The sequence below is a fragment of the Osmerus mordax genome, chromosome 11, assembly GCF_038355195.1.
Source record: "Osmerus mordax isolate fOsmMor3 chromosome 11, fOsmMor3.pri, whole genome shotgun sequence".
Taxonomy (NCBI): Eukaryota; Metazoa; Chordata; class Actinopteri; order Osmeriformes; family Osmeridae; genus Osmerus; species Osmerus mordax.
Genome location: NC_090060.1, coordinates 16,261,173 through 16,283,783, shown reverse-complemented (window position 1 = coordinate 16,283,783; position 22,611 = coordinate 16,261,173). Strand labels below are relative to the sequence as shown.

The following is a 22,611-nucleotide window of genomic DNA, read 5'->3' as shown; positions in this document are numbered from 1 at the left end:
AACATGATCTGTTATGCCGGTTATATATCACCACTGAACTAGTGGGCTATCGTGCAACTGTAAAATATGTCTGGGGACTGTTAATAATATTATGTAGACCAACCCGGTAGTTCAAAGTGACAAGTGGTGCACAGGGATATATGGTGGAAATCGATTGCGTCTCATGCGGTTGCTGGTGTTTTGACGTACGGAGTAAATCACGTTGTGTACCGGGGTGAACAGAGCGAACGGTTATATTGCCTGAAGATCGAATAGAATTGCAGACTAAAATCCAAAGCGTAGTATCCAAGGTGTTGTCCGTGGAGGTGTGTTATGCTCGGGTATTCTATTATCTTAAATGTCAGGTTTATGCTACTGTTCCGTGGAAAAACAAACAACCAAAAACATATGAAGATGCTGTGTTTTTTTGTCCACCCATCAAATGAACGATCCCATGTTATTCGTGTGTCTAGAACATTTATTTTTGAAATCTTGTTGATGATACTTCGTTATAAATACTAAGAATACTAAGTTATTCATGTGATTACTACTGTAACCATATAATTTATAGGCAGAGTAGCCTTTGTTGAATTGAAAAGGCAGGCTACTTCTTATAAGTTAGGTTTGTCAGTCTGTAGGCTATTTGATATGTTTTTAGAGAGGTGTATGATTGTGTGTGTGCGCGTGTGTGTGATGGTAGTTGGATTGATTAACGTGTGAGGCGGTCTGGAGCGGGCGTAGATTTCCATTTTACATGGGTGCACTTTTTTAAACGGAAAATTTGTCTTCCCCACTTTAACAAATGTCTATTTAACAACCGCATGCTCAGTTAAATAAAACAATATCTGTCCAACCCACATTTGAAAAACCACCTACGACCCTGGTCAGGAGTTTAGTAAGATTGATGTTGCGGTATGTTTGGTAGATATTACAGAGGCACAAGAGGCAATGTGGATAATTAGGGGAGTGAAAATAAATAACAAACACACAATAGCACACACACACGTACACACACACGTACCCCCCCCCCCCTCCCTCCCTGTCTGCCTCCCCCATTATCTCCCCCATCTCCTTTCTTCGTCTCTGCCCTTCATTGCTGTGCTGCCTGTTGATGGCTGTATCTGGTTCTGACTGGGCCCAGCTGGGCTGTTGGGTTATTGATACTGGCATGGGGTGATGCCGGGAGAGGGTGAGGGAGACGGAGACGGAGAAAGTGAACGGACAACAAAGGACGGCTGCCTACAACAGAGACATTTATTGTTTTCCGATGCACCCCCCCCCCACTCCCTCTCTCCCCCCTTTCCTCACTCCCTCTCTCTCCCCCTTTCCTCACTCCCTCTCTCTCCCCCTTTCCTCCCTCCCTCTCTCACTCTTTTTAGGCTTTCCTCTATTCTCCTTTTACGTGATCGCATGTGTGAGTTGAGGATATTGTTGTGTTGAATAAAGACACGAGTGTGCAACGCTGTCTTCAGGACAGCTGGTCTACATATAAACCAGTTGCAGTGTTTCCCCTAGGTTTACAGCTTTGGGGGGGAGGGGGGGGGGCAGAAATGACATGCCGTTGTGTAAATAAGATAAATAACAAATAACATAAGGCCATTTAGTTTGTTTAATAAAAGAGCAAGCTATAGACCTGTTTTATAGGAAAGGTAACCTTAAATGACTTATTTTGTGATCTGGCGCTATATAAAAACGACCGGCCAAACAGCACGTCTCCGCTCCATCACGCTCACTTCCTGCTCCATCACGCTCACTTCCTGCTCCATCACGCAGTTCCTGCTCCATCAGGCTCACTTCCTGCTCCATCACGCTCACTTCCTGCTCCATCATGCTCACTTCCTCGATGGTTTTATGAGTCTGTATTTGCCTAGCGTCCCAGGTCTGTAAAATGCCAGGAAGGCGGACAGGGAACCTATCCAGCCTTCGTCTCCCTGGGCAGACGTGCTGCAGAGCAGGTGTGTGTCACTGGCAGCTGTGCAGCAGCCAGGTAGGCACATGTATGCAGGGAGTCAGATCTTAGCTTCATTTAGAGAAGGTGAGTTGTGTTCATTCCAAGAACGTAGGGTTCTATGGTAACAGAACTGTGAAGTTGAGGTCACTGCGGATCATGACTTGACTGGGTTGCTGGAGGGAATATGAAGAGAGGCATGCTGATGTTATCAGGGAGCTAGAGAGGAAATGAGAGGTGCCTGGGGGTGAGGTTAGATGAATGGACCTGCGCTGTCTCTCCTCATTGATGAAGTCTGGATGATGTGTTTATTATGCAGAGACCGACCTCAAGGCATCCATTTTAGCTGAGCAACATTTCTTCATTAATTTGTATATATTGGTTTTTGAAAAATGATGGGAGCGTTGTGTGAGTGTGTGTATGAGCTCATAAGCCAGAAGTGTCCTTGGGCGTCGCCTGGGGAGGCTGTTCTGACCCAGCATGGTGCCATTGTAAATAAGGAACTTGTTCTGTAATTCTAGAGTCAGTTTTAAGACTCCGTCTGTAATGACCCCAGATCTGCTCTCTGGGAGGGTTAACTGACCCCAGACCTGCTCTCTGGGAGTGTACATTTGTATTTTTTGTAATATTTGTATTTTTATATTGTAATTTGTATTGTAATTTACGGCAACTTATATTTATTCCACTTAGTACTGCTAGTCTATGTACCCTTAGTATAGTTAGTCCACATATTTAAATTTTAGGTATATGTTTATTGTATGCACCTTCCTGCCAAAGCAAATTCCTTGTCTGTGCAAACTTTCATGGCGAATAAATCCCATTCTGATTCTGATTCTGGGGTTAACTGACCCCAGATCTGCTCTCTGGGAGGGTTAACTGACCCCGGATCTGCTTTCTGGGAGGGTTAACTGACCCCAGACCTGCTCTCTGGAAGGGTTAACTGACCCCAAATCTGCGCTCTGAGAGGGTTAACTGACCCCAGATCTGCTCTCAGAGGAACGGTCCTCTACCCAGAGTGCATCTGTTGTTAGAGGCTGTGCAGTGATTGGTCCTGACATCGTCCTCTCTTGCAGGAAGGACGAGCAGATGATTAATGAAGAGAAGGAGAGGTGGAGGAGGAGGAGGAGGGGGGGGGGGTTGAGGTCCCGAATACCAATGTTCGGCCTTCCATCTAAATCTACTCCGGCCAGAGTGCTGGAGATGGCATCGTCAAGGACAGGGGTCACCGTGACAACAGCATCTCTGTGTGTGTGTGTTTGTCAGCCCACTATGTGATATATAGTCCTGTAAAGGAATCTCCCCAACCCCCTCATGAAGTTATCACACTGAGAGAAGCATGGCACAGTTCCCAGAAGACTCACTACGTCATTCATTACAGAGGGATATTCCACTGTCTCAAAGTGGATGGAGACATTTACATTTAGTCATTTAGCAGACGCTCTTATCCAGAGCGACTTACAGTAAGTACAGGGACATTACCCCGAGGCAAGCAGGGTGAAGTGCCTTGCCCAAGGACACAACGTCATTTGGCACGGCCGGGAATCGAACTGGCAACCTTAAGATTACTAGCCCGATTCCCTAACCGCTCAGCCACCTGACTCCCGAGACTTTGACTCGAGGCTGCTAACCTAACGCACCAGCCATTCAGGGTACAAGTTGAGTTAGTTATTAATGGGCTATAAATATATCTATGGTCCATTACAGGCCAGGAACAAACACAAAACATATAGACTAGTGTTTCATTAAAACATAATCCTTTTTATTTAGCATCTAGCTCTGTGGCGGTGACTGGAAGTTATATGTTAGCATCTAAGTGAGCCTCTGATGTCCACTGTTCTGTTTAAAGGAGTAGCGTCACACATATGTGATCGTTCGAAAGCGGGGCCCACAGAGTACCGTCACACGTGTGATTCTGAACATTCCAACCGACTATTTTCCGATAGACAAAAACTATATGACAAACGCTATAGTATGGCTTCAAAATTTACAATTAGGAGGCTAACAAGTAACACTAGCAGGTAGTAGCATTGCTACGAGTATTATGCTAGGTTGCTAGGTAACGGAAGCTAACTAAAGCTAGCTAGCTTCCGTTTTGGAAAAATAACTCTGTGGAAGCGTCGGTAATATTTAGAATTCACTCCTTAAAAGGTTAACCATGCTAGAGAGAGACACACAGAGAGACCACAGTGTGGTATCTTGTCCCTCCCTTTCTTCTTGTTCTCTCCTAACACCTCTCACCCTTCTTTCTCTCTCTCTTTCACTCTTTTTCTCTTCCTCTCTTTTGTTGCGGCTCCCTCCACCTTTCGTCCGGCCTTGGAAGAGCTTTTGTGCCTGTGTGCTTTCTCCCAGACACAGGTCGAACTCTTGTCCGGTTGCTATGGGATCAGTCGCTGACGTCTCACTGGGGGTTAGGTCGTTACAAAGTTCCTTCCTGTTAACCTTCATCTGATTGGATGTCCTCACAGATCAGAGGTCAATGTCTGCGGAGAGTGTAACGTGTGTGTTTGTGTGTGGCCTGGGCCTCTATTTTTGCCCCTAAGCTCTCATGCTTTAATGTCCTCAATAGGATTTAGCTGGACCATGACAGTAAGGCCAAAGACGCTTTTTCTACCATCTCCCACTACGCTGCTCAATACTTCCTTCCCTTCTAGTTCTTTCTTTCTGTTTTTTTTCTAGTTCTCTTTCTCTAACCTGTCACTGTCACAACTTGTCACCTCAGGGGGTCAGGTGGCTGAGTGGTTAGGGAGCCGGGCTAGTAATCAGAAGGTTGTTGGTTCGATTCCCGGCCGAGCTAAAATGACGTTGTGTCCTTGGGCAAGGCACTTCACCCTACTTGCCTCGGGGAGAATGTCCCTGTACTTACTGTAAGTCACTCTGGATAAGAACATCTGCTAAATGACTAAATGTAAATGTAACTCATGGCTGTAAGGGTGAAGCAGGGCCCTGGTTCTCTCACCCCCCCCCCTCCCCAGTCTGCACACTGACATAATCACATTGACCAGTCTGACCCCACTCTCTAACAGCTGGTGAGTTTGTGTGTGTGTGTCTGTATTTGTGGGTGTACTGTATGTGTGTGTGTGTGTGTGAGTGTATGTGTGCCTGAGTACAGATCGTGTCTGTGTGTGTGTAGCATGTGTTTGTGAGCATGCTGATGAACTGGTCAAGTTAAAGCAGGATGATCATTTGTGTTCTCTGTCCTCTGACTCCCACTGCGTTTGTGTCTCGCTTCATGCCGTTTGTGTCTCGCTCCGTGCCGAATCACCGAACGAAGCTGGGGCTGAAGTCACCGTTGCCATGGCAGCGCTGTGACCCGCCTGGTTGCGTTCCCTGGTAGTTAAGAGGATTTATTTATCGATCTCATCGTCGTAAATACCTGGATTGGCAGATCACCACTAGTTTGATCGGAATTTATGTTTACTCTATAGGGGTGGAAGTTTGATGTGTGTGTCTCTGTGTGTGTGTGTGTGTGTCTGTGTGTGTGTGTTTAGGACCACCTGTTCCTTGATAAGCAGAGATACAGCCTGTGTTGGTCTGACTCTTGGCTTCTCTCTCAACCTTCACTTTGAGACACAAAGCTTTCTACCAGAAACACAGCCCGTCTGTCCTCACAGTTATTCCTGTCTGTTCTGTTGGTGATGGACGTAAAGAGAGTCCTCACACACACACACACACCTGCACCTTCATACAGAAACAGGGCTTAGCTGTTGGGATTTGTGTGTTTCAAGAACAGAGAGTATATGCCTGTTTGAGCCCAGTGTTTTGGTCCCACACAGCACAGAGGATGTGCTAGAGTTGGGGCTAACTTTATGTGGGTCAGAAATGTAGGTCCTTGCAGCATTTGATCAGGGTGTTGGGTTTGGTATTGGGGTCATGGCAGATTATGCACTGTGTGTTATGTAAAGTAAATATTTTGGTCCTGGTGAGGCTGGAATGAGGGTCCATGAGGGGGTGAAACTTGTGTGTGTGTGTGTGTGGGGGGGGGTGTTTCCTTGACAAGTGCAGGGAGAAGATAGTGTGTGTGTGTTAGGGGTCTAGATACCATCTCCTGGGAATTTAGAACCAGGTCACCGCTAGAACACCCCCCCCCACACACACACACACACACACACACACACACACAGTTCATGAAGATGTTAGATATAATATAATAATACTTATGTGAATGATGTGCTGAACTGATAGACTCTTTGTTTCTCTCTCTGTCTCTCTGTCTGTATCTTTCTGTTTGTCTCTGTCTCTCTTTCTGTTTTTCTCTCTTGCTATCGAACAGATTGCCTTCTGAAGTTACTGAGCCCTTGACAGATTTCTTCTTGTGTGTTTGTCCTCCTCTCTTTTGCCCTCCCTCCCTCCCTCCCTCCCTCCCTCCCTCCCTCCCTCCCTCCCTCCCTCCCTCCCTCCCTCCCTCCCTCCCTCCCTCCCTCCCTCCCTCCCTCCCTCCCTCCCTCCCTCCCTCCCCTCCCCTCCCTCCTCTGTGGGGATGCTGGGCTGCAGGTGAGGGTGCCCCGTGACCAGACTGAAGCTGGGGAAGCTAAAGGTGGTGCGGCGGCAGCTGCTGCAAAGGTACACACACACATACACACTGAAACACACACACACACACACATACAAACATATATATATATATATATATATATATATATATATATATATATATATATATATATATATATATATATATATATAAAACTATAAACACTCACATTATGAAGCATTGTTGTTTTTGGGTATCATTGCAGATATGAGCACCAGCCATTCGTTTCCTGCCTGGCAGGTCTCTACGGTTGCCAATGGAGACGCTACCAACGAGCGAAAGCGCAGCCTGGGGAGTGCTGCTGCAGCAAGGTACACACACACACACACACACACACACACACACACACACAGACAGATACACACACACAGACAGATACACACACACACACACACACAGACATGAAAGCACACAAACTCCAGCTCCCACACATACACACACCGAGCAAAGCGTCCACTTTCACCAAAACAGCGTGTTTTGTCAGTTTGCTGACGGGTGCGAAGCTGACTGAGCACGTGCAGAACATCGATCCCTGAGTTCCTCTGCTGACGTCTCTGTGTTTCTAAAACTGAAGTACAGTAGTGCTTCTGCAGGAAAATGCCCATGTCTAGTCCACTGGGCCCTCAGCCACAGCCACGGACTTCCTGTTTGCGACGTCGTTTCCCTGTGGGTTTGGCTGTGAAAACAGGAAGTGGTGTTGAAATACAGCCTTCTGAGTTTGTAGTCAGGAGAAGGCTGGTAAACGTTGTCATCATGCGGACAGGTGGTCCTCGTTCTCATTTAGGAGTTCAAAGACCAACAGCAGACCGTTAGGTACGTAGCGACCTAGAGCAGAGAAAGACAGAAGGCTTTTAGTTAGTCGAGGGGTTTTTATGGTTGTTTGTCATGTTTTCTATTTAAAATGTTATTGTATCTTAATTTGTGGTGTTGTATTGCATTTGTTGTGAAGCACTTGGTGATTTTTATCTGTGAGAGGTGCTATACAAATACATGTTATTTACTTACTTACTTACTTACTTACAGAAGAGAGATATAGAAAGAGAGATATGTAGTTATCTCATAGTCGTATCTGTTGGCCTCACAGTAACTGTGTGAACTTTGACCTCAGAGGAAACAAGCACAAACATCTGAACATACCGGGTCAGTTGAGGTCTCAGTCTTTTACAGGTTAACTTACGTAACATACTGTAAAAAAAAAATTCACTTATGTGGGCCTTTCTGTGTGTGGGTCTGGTGTTTGAATTATTCAATACATTCAACAAGTTTTTTGTGTCCTAAGCATTATATCCAATGACTACATTGTGCGAAGTCTGTCTAGTTTACAGAACATGATAGTGTATTGTAGCGCACACCTCTGCTGGTGTTTTACCGTAAATTGATACCTTAAGTTGCAATGAAATCAATCCAGTGAAGTATTATGTGAGTAGATAACACGGTGTGTGTGTGTGTTCCTCAGCTGGAGTGTGTAGATAACACGTTGTGTGTGTGTGTGTTCCTCAGCTGGAGTGTGGCAGTTTTGGCCTCCTGATCCTGACTTTCTTCTTGAGTTTCATGTTTCTCTACTTCTGGACCGAAGCTCAGAACGACTACAATCACTTTGACTGGTGGGTCTCTTTCACACACACACACACGTGCACAAACACACACGTGCACAAACACACACGTGCACAAACACACACGCACACACATTCTCACCCTCAAACCCATGCATATGTACACACCTACACGCACCGATGTGTGAATACTTTGTGTGTGTGGAGATACTAAAGACAGGTGTGTGTGTGTGTGTGTGTGTGTGTGTGTGGAGATACTAAAGACAGGTGTGTGTGTGTGTGTGTGGAGATACTAAAGACAGGTGTGTGTGTGTGTGTGTGTGTGTGGAGAGACTAAAGACAGGTGTGTGTGTGTGGAGAGACTAAAGACAGGTGTGTGTGTGTGTGTGTATGTGTGTGGAGAGACTAAAGACAGGTGTGTGCTGTTCCCAGGTTTAACTTTGGTGCTCTGGGCTTCTGGTTCCCCTGGTCTCTGGTGCTGCTGGTCTTGGCTGCAGCCCTGTTTACCTACATCACTCTGCTCCTGGTGAGAACTGCTCTATTCTCTATAGCTCTGTACTACTCCTGAGGAGAACTGGTCTATACGTATATAGCTCTATACCGCTAGTGATCTTGTTCTATACTCTACAGCTCTACACTGATAGTGATCTTGTTCTATACTCTACAGCTCTATACCGCTAGTGATCTTGTTCTATACTCTACAGCTCTATACCGCTAGTGATCTTGTTCTATACTCTACAGCTCTATACCGCTAGTGATCTTGTTCTATACTCTACAGCTCTATACCGCTAGTGATCTTGTTCTATACTCTACAGCTCTATACCGCTAGTGATCTTGTTCTATACTCTACAGCTCTATACTGCTAGTGATATTGTTCTATACTTTACAGTTCTATACTATGACTGTTTGTTATAAACAAATTCCGTGCTCATGATCTCAACACACACATGTTGTGCAGGTGCTGGCAGTGTGTTTACTGTCTGAGGGACAGAGGCTGTACCTTCACTGGAGTCACAAGGTAAACACACACACACACACACAGATCACATGTGAATAATTGTATTATTATTGTGTAATATAGTGTATTATTTATTGTTATCTGTATATTTAAGTTTGACTTATTTAAGCTTAGCATAGATGTAAATTATGTTCTGTGTACTTATTTGTTATGTTATGTCATGCCAGGTGCTTGTACACAGAACAACACAAGGTCTGACCTTGTGTTGTTCTGTGTACCTGACAATAAAAGACTTGAACTTGAACTTGAAATCATACTAGCACTGTGCACAGTAGAGCACATACAGTCCCTAAAATACATTGGTTGGTTTCTACATGGGGATACGTGGTATTGGGAACCAGGGTGTCTCTTAGCTGTTGGTTCTGTGTCTCAGATCGGCATTGTGGTGACGTTGGTATTCTCCGTCACTGCTACGGCCATCCTCTCTGACATCTGGAGCAAAGAATGGAAGACCCTCCTCCTCTCGCTGCAGGTTGGCCAGCTCACAGGCAACAGACAATCACATTCAAACAATAGCTGTCAATCATACCAAGACGAGACATGTAAACGTTTATGGGTTATTCAAATGTAATAACTGTAATCATGTTGACGCTTCCCCTCTCATTCTTGATTGGCTAGGTCACGGCTCCATTCCTCCATTTGGCTGCGGTCTTGATAATGACTCTTCTGTCCTGGCCAATAGCGTTGCACTTCTTCCGCATGAACAAGAGAGGTAAGCCCTCTGATTGGCTGCAGCTGCTCCCGCTAATGGCCACTGATTGGGTGTCGGGATGCTTGGTAGAAGCTGAGAGGTTGCGCTTGTGGAGGTGTCTGTGTTGTCTGTGCTCTGTTTTGATAAGTACATAAGGGCCTCACCTTGTTGGTTGAAAGGATACCGCACTTTAACCTGCCATGACGCACTGTCTGGCCTCGCATCATCCTGTGGGGACCTCTCTTTCCGTCTCTGCCCCCTCTCTCTCTCTCTCTCTCTCTCTCTCTCTCTCTCTCTCTCTTTTGCTCTTTGGTATCCACGGTCCTTGATAGCCTGGTTGCCGTGGTGATGCTGCAGTTTGAGTGGCTGACTCATGACTGGGCCTAAAGAGAGGGATGACGATTGAAGGATGGAGGGGTGAGAGACAGAGAGACAGAGAGGGAGGATGATGGAGGGGTGGAGGGGTGAGAGGGAGAGAGACAGAGAGGGATGATGATGGAGGGGTGAGGGAGAGAGACAGAGAGGGATGATGATGGAGCGGTGAGAGGGAGCGAGAATTGGCACAGTGAAGCTGATTCTGTCACCCACGCGCCAGCAGACACAATATCTGTCGTTCTTTATCTCTCAAACAAAGATCTACGACTGGAATCTTACAGCAGACCATTCAACTGTCTCTCTTCTCCTCCAACACCCCAGTCCAACACGAGGCTGGAGTTAGGATCAGAGATAGTTGGGTTAGAGTTAGGGCGTGGTTAAGGGTTAGGGTTCGAGTCAGTTTACCCATCTGTCGTATAAGGTCAGGTTTTTCAAGGTCATATTAGTCTGATTAAGATCTGATCCCGACATTACAACGCTTGTATATCCCTGTAATTGGGGCACATTGAAGCTATTAGTTTGTTTCTGTGGGGGGTGGGGGTGAAATATGGTGTGATTTTTCTGGCAGGTCATCACCCTGAATTCAGAGCTTAGACTATTCTGAGGCATTATGTGAAAAGGCCATACTGACCCAAAGACCTTTCTGTCTGTGTGTGTGTGTGATCTGCAGTGAGACAGGTAGCTATCCTGGGCCTGTACCTGTCTGTGCTGTTTGCCCTCTACCTGGTGCCCCTGGGCATGTACTCCCCCTGCATCCAGGAGGCAGGCCGCCTGGGGCCCCCTCCCAGGCTCATCGGTCATCGAGGAGCCCCCATGGTAGGACCCCCACCCTAACACCCCTGAGCGGCGTCCCTTACATTTACATTTACATTACATTTAGTCATTTAGCAGACGCTCTTATCCAGAGCGACTTACAGTAAGTACAGGGACATTCCCCCGAGGCAAGTAGGGTGAAGTGCCTTGCCCAAGGACACAACGTCAGTTGGCATGACCGGGAATCGAACTGGCAACCTTCGGATTACTAGTCCGACTCCCTCACCGCTCAGCCACCTGACTCCCTCTGTTTCCCCCCTTACGGCAGGAAACATGGACACCTGGGGGTGCTTAATTTGCGTCAACCACTGCATGAACACAATGGACAAGTCCTCATACGGCCCTGCTCTGAGACGAATAGAATGCATTTCAGTCATTTTTAATTAGCTTTTTCCGCATTTATCGATGTAATCAGCCCAGGTCTGAAACTGGCACACACAGTAGTCACAAGATCTGAAATACGTTCAGTAAGGATTACTAGGTTTAAAACAATGAACAATGCTTTATACCTTACCACATATTATCAATCAGAATCAGAATTCGGTTTATTCGCCATGTATGTTATACAAACACGGAATTTACTGTGGCAGGGAGGTGCAAAACACTAAACATATACAGATCTTAAATTAAGTAAAAGTCCAAAAGTTTAACTATTTCCAAGAACTAAACAATCTAAGAATACAACAATTTAAATATAAAATAAAATATATATAAAAATAAGAATAGAATGAGCAGCGTGAATGGTCAACATAGTGCAATCGGATACTGAGATAAAGTGGCTTATGCATACTGAATTGCCATTAGATGGACTTATAATAGTTAAATAAGTGAATGAATGAATGTCTGCAACTGAAATATAACAGAACCAGAAAAGCAAACAGGACCAAAAATATAATAACACCAACAAACTAGTCAGTGTAGGAGGGCCCTGCATCACTCCTGGAGTTTCTGAGAGAAGAGTCGATTAAGGCTTTGATGAAAAAAATAGAACGGGTGACAAATCGTGACTTGGCAACCATGCAGTGCATATGCCCTTGCTGATGTGTGTGTGTTGGTGTGTGTGTTTATGTGTGTCCAACAGCTTGCTCCAGAGAACACTCAGATGTCCTTTGAGAGGGCTGTCGAGACGGGAGCAGAAGGACTGGAGACTGACGTCACCATCAGGTTAGCCTAATCCAGTTAGCCGTTAGCGCTCCCATTCCCCCAGCACAGGCCTGCTAGCTCCAGTTAGCCATTAGCGCTCCCATTCCCCCAGCACAGGCCTGCTAGCTCCAGTTAGCCGTTAGCGCTCCCATTTCCCCAGCACAGGCCTGCTAGCTCCAGTTATCCGTTAGCACTCCCATTCCCCCAGCACAGGCCTGCTAGCTCCAGTTATCTGTTAGCGCTCCCATTTCCCCAGCACAGGCCTGCTAGCTCCAGTTAGCTGTTAGCGCTCCCATTCCCCCAGCGCAGGCCTGCTAGCTCCAGATAGCACTCGCTGACCTCAGGGGATCGCTCATGTACTGTAGCATGACTCAGCTTTAGCTGTTAGCGTCAGTGTAGCTATCCTGGTGCCGCCTCACCTGTGACCTACACCCACACGCGCAACACACACGTAACACATGCACAACACGCAAACAACACACACAAACAACACACACACACGTGATTGTGTTAACAAAGCAATGAGGCCCTTACCTGAACGATTGTGCTGACTTTCAGCTTTAGAATGGGAAGAATACTTAATAATGCTTGAACTTTGCATTGTTACATAATTGCTTGCATAATCAGTCATGACATTAATTTTTATTTGACTTTTAATCCTTTTTCTGTTGGACTGCCTCCTCCTTCCCTCTCCCCTTCTCTCCCTCTCCCCCTCTCTCTCCTTCGCTCTCCCCTTCTCTCCCTCTCCCCCTCTCTCTCCTTCCGTCTCCCCTTCTCTCCCTCTCCCCCTCTCTCTCCTTCCCTCTCCCCTTCTCTCCCTCTCCCCCTCTCTCTCCTTCCCTCTCCCCTTCTCTCCCTCTCCCCCTCTCCTTCGCTCTCCCCTTCTCTCCCTCTCCCCCTCTCTCTCCTTCCCTCTCCCCTTCTCTCCCTCTCCCCCTCTCTCTCCTTCCCTCTCCCCTTCTCTCCCTCTCCCCCTCTCCCTCTCTCCCCCCAGCTATGACGGAGTCCCCTTCCTGATGCACGACGACACCCTGAGGAGGACCACCAACGTGGAGGAGGTGTTTCCTAACCGCACACACCTCCCTGCTGCCATGTTCACCTGGGGAGAGATCCAGCAGCTCAACGCTGGGGCCTGGTTCCTCTCGGTGAGATACACACAGTCACAGACACACACACACACACACAATCACAGACACACACAATCACAGACACACACACACACACACAGGCTCAGAATCCCAGACACACCTACAATACCAGACACACTCACAGACACACACAGATACACACATACAGCGTGCTTGCCTGAGATTGGTTTGTTAAAATATATATTGGCTTCTCCAGCTATAATTTATTTGAAGTATGAATGCTAATCCCCAAAGGGGGATATGAATAGGATTAGCACTGGTGTACCTTGAGGTGCCAGTCACACACACACACACATACATACACACATACACACGCAGGTCTGATTCATGGACTCTACCTTGAGGTGCCAGGAGAAAGCTGACAGCTCTGACAGAACTGTAAGTCGCTCTGGATAAGAGCGTCTGCTAAATGATTAAATGTAGAGCTCTGTCGGCCATCTTTGCAGAGGAAGTGTTATTTTGTAAAAACTAAAACCTGGATCCTGTTAAATTCAATAACCCACAGTGAAAATACTTTACAACTAGGTTCCTAATTTAGAATGATCTGTATATTAGGTTGAGGTACTAACTGCATGTTTAGCTCTCCCCGTCTCAATCCCACCTTTCTCTTCTCTTCTCTTTCCTTCTCCTCCCTCCTCCTCCATCGCTCTCTTTCTGCTGTTTCCTGGTCCTCCCTCTCCCTGCTCTCTCCCTCCCTCTCTCTTCCTTCATCTTTACCTCCCTCTCTCCCTCCCTGCTCTCTCCCCCCAGAGGGATCCCTTCAGGATGGCGGCGTCTCTCTCCGAGGTGGAGCGCGAGCGGGTGGAGAACCAGACGGTGCCGTCTCTGAGTGACTTCCTGGATGTGGCGTCTAGGAGCGGCAAGCTGGTGCTCTTTGACATCCACAGACCCCCCAGTGGTCACCCCTACCGACAGTCCTACATCAACACCACACTGGAGGTCATACAGGCACACATCAACTCCAGCCAGGTAGGCAGACGTGTGTGTGTGAGAGAGAGAAAGAGAGAGAGAGAGAGCAAGTGTGTGAGAGAGATTGGGCATTGTGTATGTTTAGATGGTGGGGGGTTTGGAGAATTCGATTTTTTGTGTGTAATGTTTACATTTACATTTAGTCATTTAGCAGACGCTCTTATCCAGAGCGACTTACAGTAAGTACAGGGACATTCCCCCGAGGCAAGTAGGGTGAAGTGCCTTGCCCAAGGACACAACGTCAGTTGGCATGGCCTGGAGTCGAACCAGCGACCTTCTGATTACTAGCCCGATTCTCTAACCGCTCAGCCAGCTGACTCCCACCTTCTTTGTGTGTGTGTGGCGGGTGCGTGCGTGCGCAGGTGCTGTGGCTCCCAGCGGAGCAGAGAGACCTGGTCCAGCAGTGGGACCCAGAGCTCCAGCAGACCTCAGGACAGACAGCCTCCATCCAGGAGCTACAGGACAACCACATCAGCACTCTCACCCTGCACTACAGCACCATGACTCAGCCTCAGATCAGGTACATTTACATTTAGTCATTTAGCAGACGCTCTTATCCAGAGCGACTTACAGTAAGTACAGGGACATTCCCCCGAGGCAAGTAGGGTGAAGTGCCTTGCCCAAGGACACAACGTCAGTTGGCATGACCGGGAATCGAACTGGCAACCTTCGGATTACTAGTCCGACTCCCTCACCGCTCGGCCACCTGACTCCCGTACACACACACCGTACACACACACACTCACACACTCAGGTACACAACAGCAGATACAGATGGCTCCGTCTCAGTGTGATGAGCTTCTCCATAGACCCCGAGGGAGGGGAGAGAGAGAAGCTTACAGAACAAGAGAAGAAGAGATGGGGGGCTGGGGGCAGGGGAGTTGGAATGAGAAGGATAGATAAGGCTGGAGGGACACAGCCCTGCAGAGATCGCAGATGTGGAGGGGAGGAATACCGCAGGTGAAACCTCTGAATGAGGAGAGACCCACTCACTGTAGAGGATGACTTACATCATGTTAATTATAGTAATCACAGCATTGACAAGCACGCCTCTGAGGCAATTACATCTCAAAGTGAAATCGCTCTTCCCCCTCTCTCTAGCTTACTCTCTTTAGCACCCCCCCCCCGCCACTCCCCCACACACCCACACTCACCCCCCCCCCCGCCACTCCCCCAAACACCCACACTCCCCCCCCCCCGCCACTCCCCCACACACCCACACTCACCCCCCCCCCCCCCTCTGCCACCCACCCACACACCCACAGTATTGCCTGTCCAGTGGAAATATGTGCTGCATTCACATCATAACAATCAGAACCCATTCCTCTCTCTCTCTCTCTCTCTCTCGCTCTCTCTCTCTCTGTCTCTCTCTCTCTCTCTCTCTCTCTCTCTCTCTGGCTGTAAATTGCCTCACCACCAGTTCTATCCATCCTCGGATTCATGGAGAATCGATGCTACCCCTCACTACTCTCTTTCTCCCTCACGTTCTCTTTCACTGTCTGCCCTTCTCCCTCTGTTATCTTCATATCTCCCTTCCATCAGCGCTGAAAGGCAACTTTGATGTCTCTCAGTAGATGGACCTTTAAATGTTCAAAGGAGATAAGTTTAATCTCATAACACGTTTACTGGATTCTTGAGTGTCTTCTTTTACTAAGGCCTCTCCCCTTCCATGTGTGCGTGCTTGTGTGTGTGCATGGGTTTGCCATGTGTGTGTGGGTTTGTCGTGTGTGTGTGGTTGTGTGTGTATGTGTGTGTGTGTGCTCTCCACCCTTCAGTAAGTACTGGTCGGTGAACATCAGCACCAACCTGTATGTGATCAGCCAGCCCTGGCTGTACTCCCTCGCCTGGTGTGCAGGAGCCCAATCTGTCACCACCAACGCCCCACACATCCTCCAGGCCCTCCACAGACCCCTCTTCCTCATGGTGAGACACACACACACACACGCATGCCCTCATTATACAGAAACAGATTTATTAGACTATTAAAAGCTCACAAGGTAGCGTTACGTTAGCCGCTGCAAGATGGCAGAAACTGAAAGGTCAAGTCTGCCATCGACACGTTTATAATGAGTCCTCTTCTGCCCTCTCTTTTCATCCCCCATCCGGTCTCTCTCCTCCTCTCTCTCTCTCCATCCCCCATCCTGTCTCTCTCCTCCCTCTATCTCTACACCCACCATCCTGTCTCTCTCCTCCCTCTTTCTTTTCATCCCCCATCCTGTCTCTCTCCTCCCTCTATCTCTACACCCCCAATCCTGTCTCTCTCCTCCCTCTTTCTTTTCACCCCCCATCCTGTCTCTCTCCTCTCTCTCTCTCTCACTCCATCCCCCATCCTGACTCTCTCCTCCTCTCTCTCTCTCCATTCCCCATCCTGACTCTCTCCTCCCTCTCTCTCTCCATCCCCCATCCTGTCTCTCTCCACCCTCCCTCAGACCCCAGAGGAGTACAGCCTCATGTGGATTCTGACTGACGTTGTGTCGTCTGTCCTCATCATAGCTGTCTTTGTGTTCCACTGGTAAGTGTCCATGTTCGTTTTTCCCTTCGTCCCTCGACCAACAAACCTCCATCTAACTCTAGAACAGTCTATCTCTACACCCTTTAACTCTAGATCAATCTATCTCTAGACCCATCTATCTGTAGATCCTTCGCCCTACAGCTAGAAGGCTGCATGTATGTAGTGTGAGCAGCAGCTTTACAGCGAGAGGTGTTGATGATGAGCTAAGTGTGACTGATGATGTAACCAGTGACGCGATTGCTAGGTTTGGAGCACTCCTCTGGGATGAGGTATTTTTGTCTCTGACAGTTATTTCATGTGTGTGCGTGTGATGTCATCGCCGAGATTCCCCTAGCTGATGGTGTGTCTGTTGGATAACTGACAGTTCTCTTCCTCTGTCAAAGTCACTTTGACATAATCTGCCTGTTTCAGCTGCAGTTTCTCCTTCACAGCTTTCATACACGTCAGACACCTGGGTCCCCTCACACGCACACACACACACACACACACACACACACACATACACACGCTAGTCTTTTACTGACTCTGATCTCAGTTTAGCAGACTAAATCCTCTTTCTCTCACACACACACAAACATCACATTCTGTGTCCATGCTTTGGGCCCTACTGTCTGTGGTTCCTTCAGCAACAGAGTAGGAGGCGTGACAGGACTGTGATGAGCGTTCTCCTGTGTCCCCAGGTGGAGAGAGAGAGGCCTTCCCTTCTGGTCAGGCAGTCGGCAGACACACGAGAATGGACCGTACAGCAAGTTCAGGACTGGTGAGAATAACACGAGCATCAACACAAATCCACTGTGGCCTAGTTCCATTTCCAACTCTAGCCCACAGCCTCGATCCCTTTCCCAGATCCCATATGTTATTGCATAGGTGTCAGTGACATGGTTATCACTTGGCTGCTCATCTTGGGATCTGGCTTTTATGTTCCTTATCTATACAGTCAGTGACATATGTGTAAGTCTTTGATTTGATAATGCATCATTGAGTAAAAAAGCATTTCATGTCCTATGTACCTCAGATTCCATAGAATCAGGGTGTGTTCGCTGGAACCCGTTCCACTCCGATTCTCCCACCCGGACCCTCATCTCTCTCCCTCTGGACTTCAACCCTTGACCCCTGCATGACCCCTACCCGAACCCTGCATGACCCCTACATGATCCCACTCAGCTCCAACACCTTTAGTGCACCCTTCCCTCACCCCCTTGGTTCCTCATGCCCCCACGGATCCCCCCACATCCCCCCCCCTACACCACACCACCATCCCCCTCCCGAGGGAGCAGCGTGACCCCTGACAGTGTGACCTTTGACCCCCCTGCAGAGCTGAGTGACGTGTGGTCCATCTCCAGCGTGAGCGTGCGCCAGGAGCTACGGAGCACGCCCAGTTCACCCAGCACCCCCCACCTGCCCACCATCACCGAGGAGCCCTGAGAGGGAGAGAGAGAGAGGGGGGGGGGAGAAAAGGAGAGAAGAGAAAGAGAGAGAGGGGGGGGGGTAGAAAAGGAGAGAGAGAGAGAGAGAGAGAGAGAGGAGGGTAGAAAAGGAGAGAGAAAGAGAGAGAGAAAGAGAGAGAGAGAGAGAGAGAGAGAGAGAGAGAGAGAGAGAGAGAGAGAGAGAGAGAGAGAGAGAGAGAGAGAGAGAGAGAGAGAGAGAGAGAGAGGAAAAGGAGAGAAGGAAGAGAAAGAGGAAGGGACTGAGAAAGGGTTGTAACACAATTCCAGTTGGCTGAAGGAAGAAAAGAAAGAGGCAGGACGATTGAGAGGAGGTGGAGGGCGAGAGAAGGAACGCGTGAAGGATGCAGGAGAACAGGAACGCCATGTTTGTCATCTTTCCAGCTTCCTGCATCCTCCCCTCTCTCGCCTGTCTGAGGCTGTGCCTGAGGAAACTGCCAAACACACCGGAACCAACGTAGTACGCAGAGCCAAGCCACTAGGCCAGATGCACTTCACTACTTTACCTTTAGAATAACGTCAGAACCAGCTCAACATACAGGGAGAGAAACACCAGGAGATAATGACAAACAAACTCAAAGATGCTGCTGATTGGGAAAACAGAGTGGGTAAAGATTGGAGATATTGACGGGGAAATGTGGGGAAAATCTTACCAGCATCAACTTTGCCCCGTCATCCTGCTTTGCACCTCACATTCGCCCCCTGTGGAGGAAACTGGAACTGCCGAATGAGACAGGAGCACAAGGAGAGGGAGCGGGAAACTGGATCTCTAGAACGAAAAGATTTTTCCTTCTCAGCTGTAAATCAAGTCACGTGAAGCTGCATTAGAGAACCATCATCACGTGAACAATGACTTCTGCGTGAGTGTTGGCAGTGTGTGCAACACTGTCTGGCTGAACATAACACTGAGATTTAATAATGTCCAAATTTTACTATAAAGGTATGCTATTTATTTTTCATTCGTGAATGTACTACCAAGCAGTACTGTTCTAGCATGGCAGTGAACACACCTGCTTCTGCTAACAAACAAATACTGTATGTCCTGTGTCTACGACAGCCATTTTAGATTTGAATTTTGCGAGTCTGAACATGAGCTTCTGCTGTTTTCTGGAGATTTCTGTGGGCTCTCTGGGCAATTCTGGGGGAGGAGCTGCTTCAAAGGGCCATAGTACAGACACCGTCAACAACACTCACCTCTCAGAAGAGACCACGTGGGTCTTGGGGAGTTCAAAAGAACTGTGGACTTATCTAAAGCCTTCTAGAACTCCCCAATGCCCTTTTCCGAAGCAGTCCAGAACTTTGGATTCCAGATAACTGTCTTGGTTGCTTTTTGTATTGTTTCCATTTTGTAGTTCGACAACTTTGTGTGAAGTTTAAGTAACCCAATTATCGACATAGATGTGACCACATCCCCAAACATCTTATTTTATGCTGTAGTATACTGTAATCATTTGCTATACCACACATTTACAATAAAAGCCTGCTGTATTTACCATTGTGGTGTTCTAGAGATTGCCCCACTTGATAGGTGAGCATAGTAGACAACAATCGCAGGGTAGAAAATGACACCGAAAACTCACGTTGACAATCTGTGGGAATCGATATAGTCTAACAACCATCAAGACCAAACAATGCCATCCAGTAGGAGGCCCATTCACACCAAGAACGATAACTATAAAGATATAGTTTATTTTATTTTTTGTATATTTAAATCCCACACCACAACTATAACGAGAACTATAGTGGAACGATATCGTTGGGATCACTTCCAAAACGATGTTCTTTTCAGCTGATTAACTATAAAACACTGACAACCAATCAGAATCCTTCCAAATTTAAAGCGCCCGCGCATTTGAAATGGAAGACAACATTGCGAGAAGCTAGATCGTCGATGTTGGTGTAGACGCAAATATAGTTACCGTTATAGTTCACGTTATCGTCCTAGGGTTGAAAGTGCCTTTAGGACCTAGACCTTTAGCAAGAAAACCATTCATGTCATGCGAGGAGGGCATTCAGATTAGAGACAGCGTTGCATTGTGGTGAAACATTGAATCGAAACCTTTTCCCTCAGTTCCACGGTTGGCTTCCAGCTCATGAGTCCATCAGTTCTCATGACTGGAACGTTCCTAACCTGAGGGAGGAGAACCGCTGGCGGTGGACTAAGTGTTGCTGAGTGCCATGTGAGTGTATTGTGGCCCACAAAGGCAAGAACAGTGTGGAGACTAATGGTGGTCTCACTGGAGCCTGTTGGTGACCCTTACAGTGTTACGGTAGAAGGCCTTGGTGAGAACGACAGCTACATTATACAATCCTTAACAGGACAACAACAACGGCAGGGCTGCCAACTTTTCAAAAAACCTTGGAGTGAGATTTGGTGCCCACCCCCAGCGCGTCTATGTTGTTTCACTCTGTATATCTGCGCCTCGTCCATTAGGCCTACAACGTTAGCATAGCTACTTGGTTGGTGTTGCCGTCTGAGCGTGGTAAATACAATGTGTGGTGTGTGAACTAGTTGAAATGCGTGTGTCTCACGGCCAATGCGTGAGAGTTGGCAGCCCTGCAACGGTATTTAGTGACCAGAGGATTTTATAGGTAAAAAAATTAATAAAAATTCTGTCACTAAGCGCAGGCTTCGTGGTCCTCTGGTACTGTATAACTGTATTCTTGTCATGATTACAGTTTTTAAGTTTGTAACTGTAACGTTGACTGTAAATGCTACTGTCATCTGGTAATAAAAATCTTGAAATTATCGTGCTGTGTTCTACTGGTCAAATAAAGCCATATTGCATTATCAAATGCATAATAAGGAACTTTTAAGAAACCTTTTAAAGTTGCTTTTTATGGATGGAGTCAAGGTTTCTACATAGAGACATGCCATGAACAGTTGCAAACTTTAAACCACAGAGGAAGTAGTTTAATAAAAACCAGTAAACTTCAGAACCTTTACTGAAACCAGAGTCAGGTGGCTGAGCGGTGAGGGAGTCGGGCTAGTAATCTGAAGGTTGCCAGTTCGATTCCCGGCCGTGTCAATTGATGTTGTGTCCTTGGGCAAGGCACTTCACCCTACCTGCCTCGGGGGAATGTCCCTGTACTTACTGTAAGTCGCTCTGGATAAGAGTGTCTGCTAAATGACTAAATGTAAATGAAACCAAGATGTAAATTATGTGGGGGGGGGGGGTTTCAATTGTTTACATGTTGACAACTATAGCTTACAACTGTTAGCGATACAAGGGGTTAATATACTCAAATTAATGATGCAATCATACATATTATGAAGAAAATGGATGCCCAGTAACACTACAAACTGGCACCAGTCAGAACTGGACAACACAGATGTCATCGGCAGGAGATGATGTCATAGACATTTATTACAAACAAAGTTGTGCTACTCTGTTAATGCATTAGGTTGGAATCTCGTGTATAAAACCCTGTTAGACTCTCGCCAGACCTAAATCCAACTGTGTAAACTACTTCCTACAGTTTGGAAGGGGTGTATGATAAACAGGGCTCACGCTACCTTGATAGTGTCTACTTACACCTTACAGTCACCACACCAAAGATTTACAGGACACAAACAAATATAAAACATGTTAAAAAAAAAGAAACATTCATCTTAATTCTACGCAATACAATTTTTACTTCTACGTTGACTAGGAAATCAGCACAGCTTGAGGGTAATGAGATAATTAATGTGTGCTTTTAGGGTGTCAACTCTTTTACATCCATCTTTACTGGGGAGTTAAATTAGTATAGTAAAGGCCATTGCTGGATATAAGAAAAACATCAAAAATGTCTGTATTAGTAAGAACTACAGTAACAATATCATCTGTATTTGTTAAAACCATTGATCACGTCAAGTGAAGGCTTCTGGGAAATGTAGTTCTTCATACCATTGATCCTGGCATTGAAAAGGCTTAAAAGGATGCCACTTCCTTAACAGGATCTGAATACACTTTTGCCACTGCATAAAAAATAACTGAGGCCAAAAGTAAAACACAAAAATGACAAAGATGGCTTTTATAGGCCAATTTTTAAGGCTTAAAAAAAAATCACATGTATTGTAAATCTATTTACCTAAGAGCATGTCATATCAGCATATATTTACCTTTACAAACAAATATATTAAAGCTTTTTACAGGTCTCATACTCAAACAAACAGTAAGGTTATTTTGCGTTTCGTATGCTAACTAACGTGGCAAATTAAATAACTCAGCCTGTTATTTCAACATAATGATTAAGGGTCCACCATGACAATGACAGTATCTCCATGGTGACAGTATAGGTCACATGCTCGGTCTTAATTAGTTATTCGAAAACAAAACACCCATTTCAGCCTCGCACCAACTGTGTATGTGCCCGTGTGTTTGAGTGAGTGCGGATGTATCAGAGTAGAATTGACAGCATCACAGGGTCTATCGTGGACAGGGGGGCAAAGCTTAGAGGTAGTCGTCTTCACTGGAGGGGTCGTCGTCGGGGTCGTTGCTAG

General features: G+C 46.8%; 1 protein-coding gene and 1 pseudogene across 1 annotated transcript; one reads left to right on the top strand and one right to left on the bottom strand.

The window, feature by feature from the left end:
- The first annotated feature begins 1,155 nt into the window (after positions 1–1,155).
- On the top strand, positions 1,156–18,105 carry gdpd4a (glycerophosphodiester phosphodiesterase domain containing 4a). The gene is made up of 17 exons (XM_067245683.1): positions 1,156–1,168; positions 6,424–6,487; positions 6,664–6,769; positions 7,959–8,062; positions 8,444–8,537; positions 8,970–9,029; positions 9,403–9,501; positions 9,648–9,741; positions 10,766–10,911; positions 11,990–12,072; positions 13,046–13,196; positions 13,950–14,168; positions 14,531–14,688; positions 15,944–16,091; positions 16,598–16,680; positions 17,361–17,440; positions 17,996–18,105. The coding sequence occupies exons 1-17, from the start codon at positions 1,156–1,158 to the stop codon at positions 18,103–18,105; spliced, it is 1,812 nt and encodes a 603-aa protein (XP_067101784.1).
- A 4,456-nt stretch (positions 18,106–22,561) lies between these two features.
- Positions 22,562–22,611, bottom strand: part of LOC136951328 (unconventional myosin-VIIa-like) — a 28,084-nt pseudogene continuing 28,034 nt past the window's right edge.

Coding starts and splice junctions, on each gene's coding strand:
- gdpd4a (XM_067245683.1), top strand. Junction 9,030..9,402: donor ACCTTCACTGGAGTCACAAG/GTAAACACACAC, acceptor TCTGTGTCTCAG/ATCGGCATTGTGGTGACGTT. Junction 16,681..17,360: donor GCTGTCTTTGTGTTCCACTG/GTAAGTGTCCAT, acceptor CTGTGTCCCCAG/GTGGAGAGAGAGAGGCCTTC.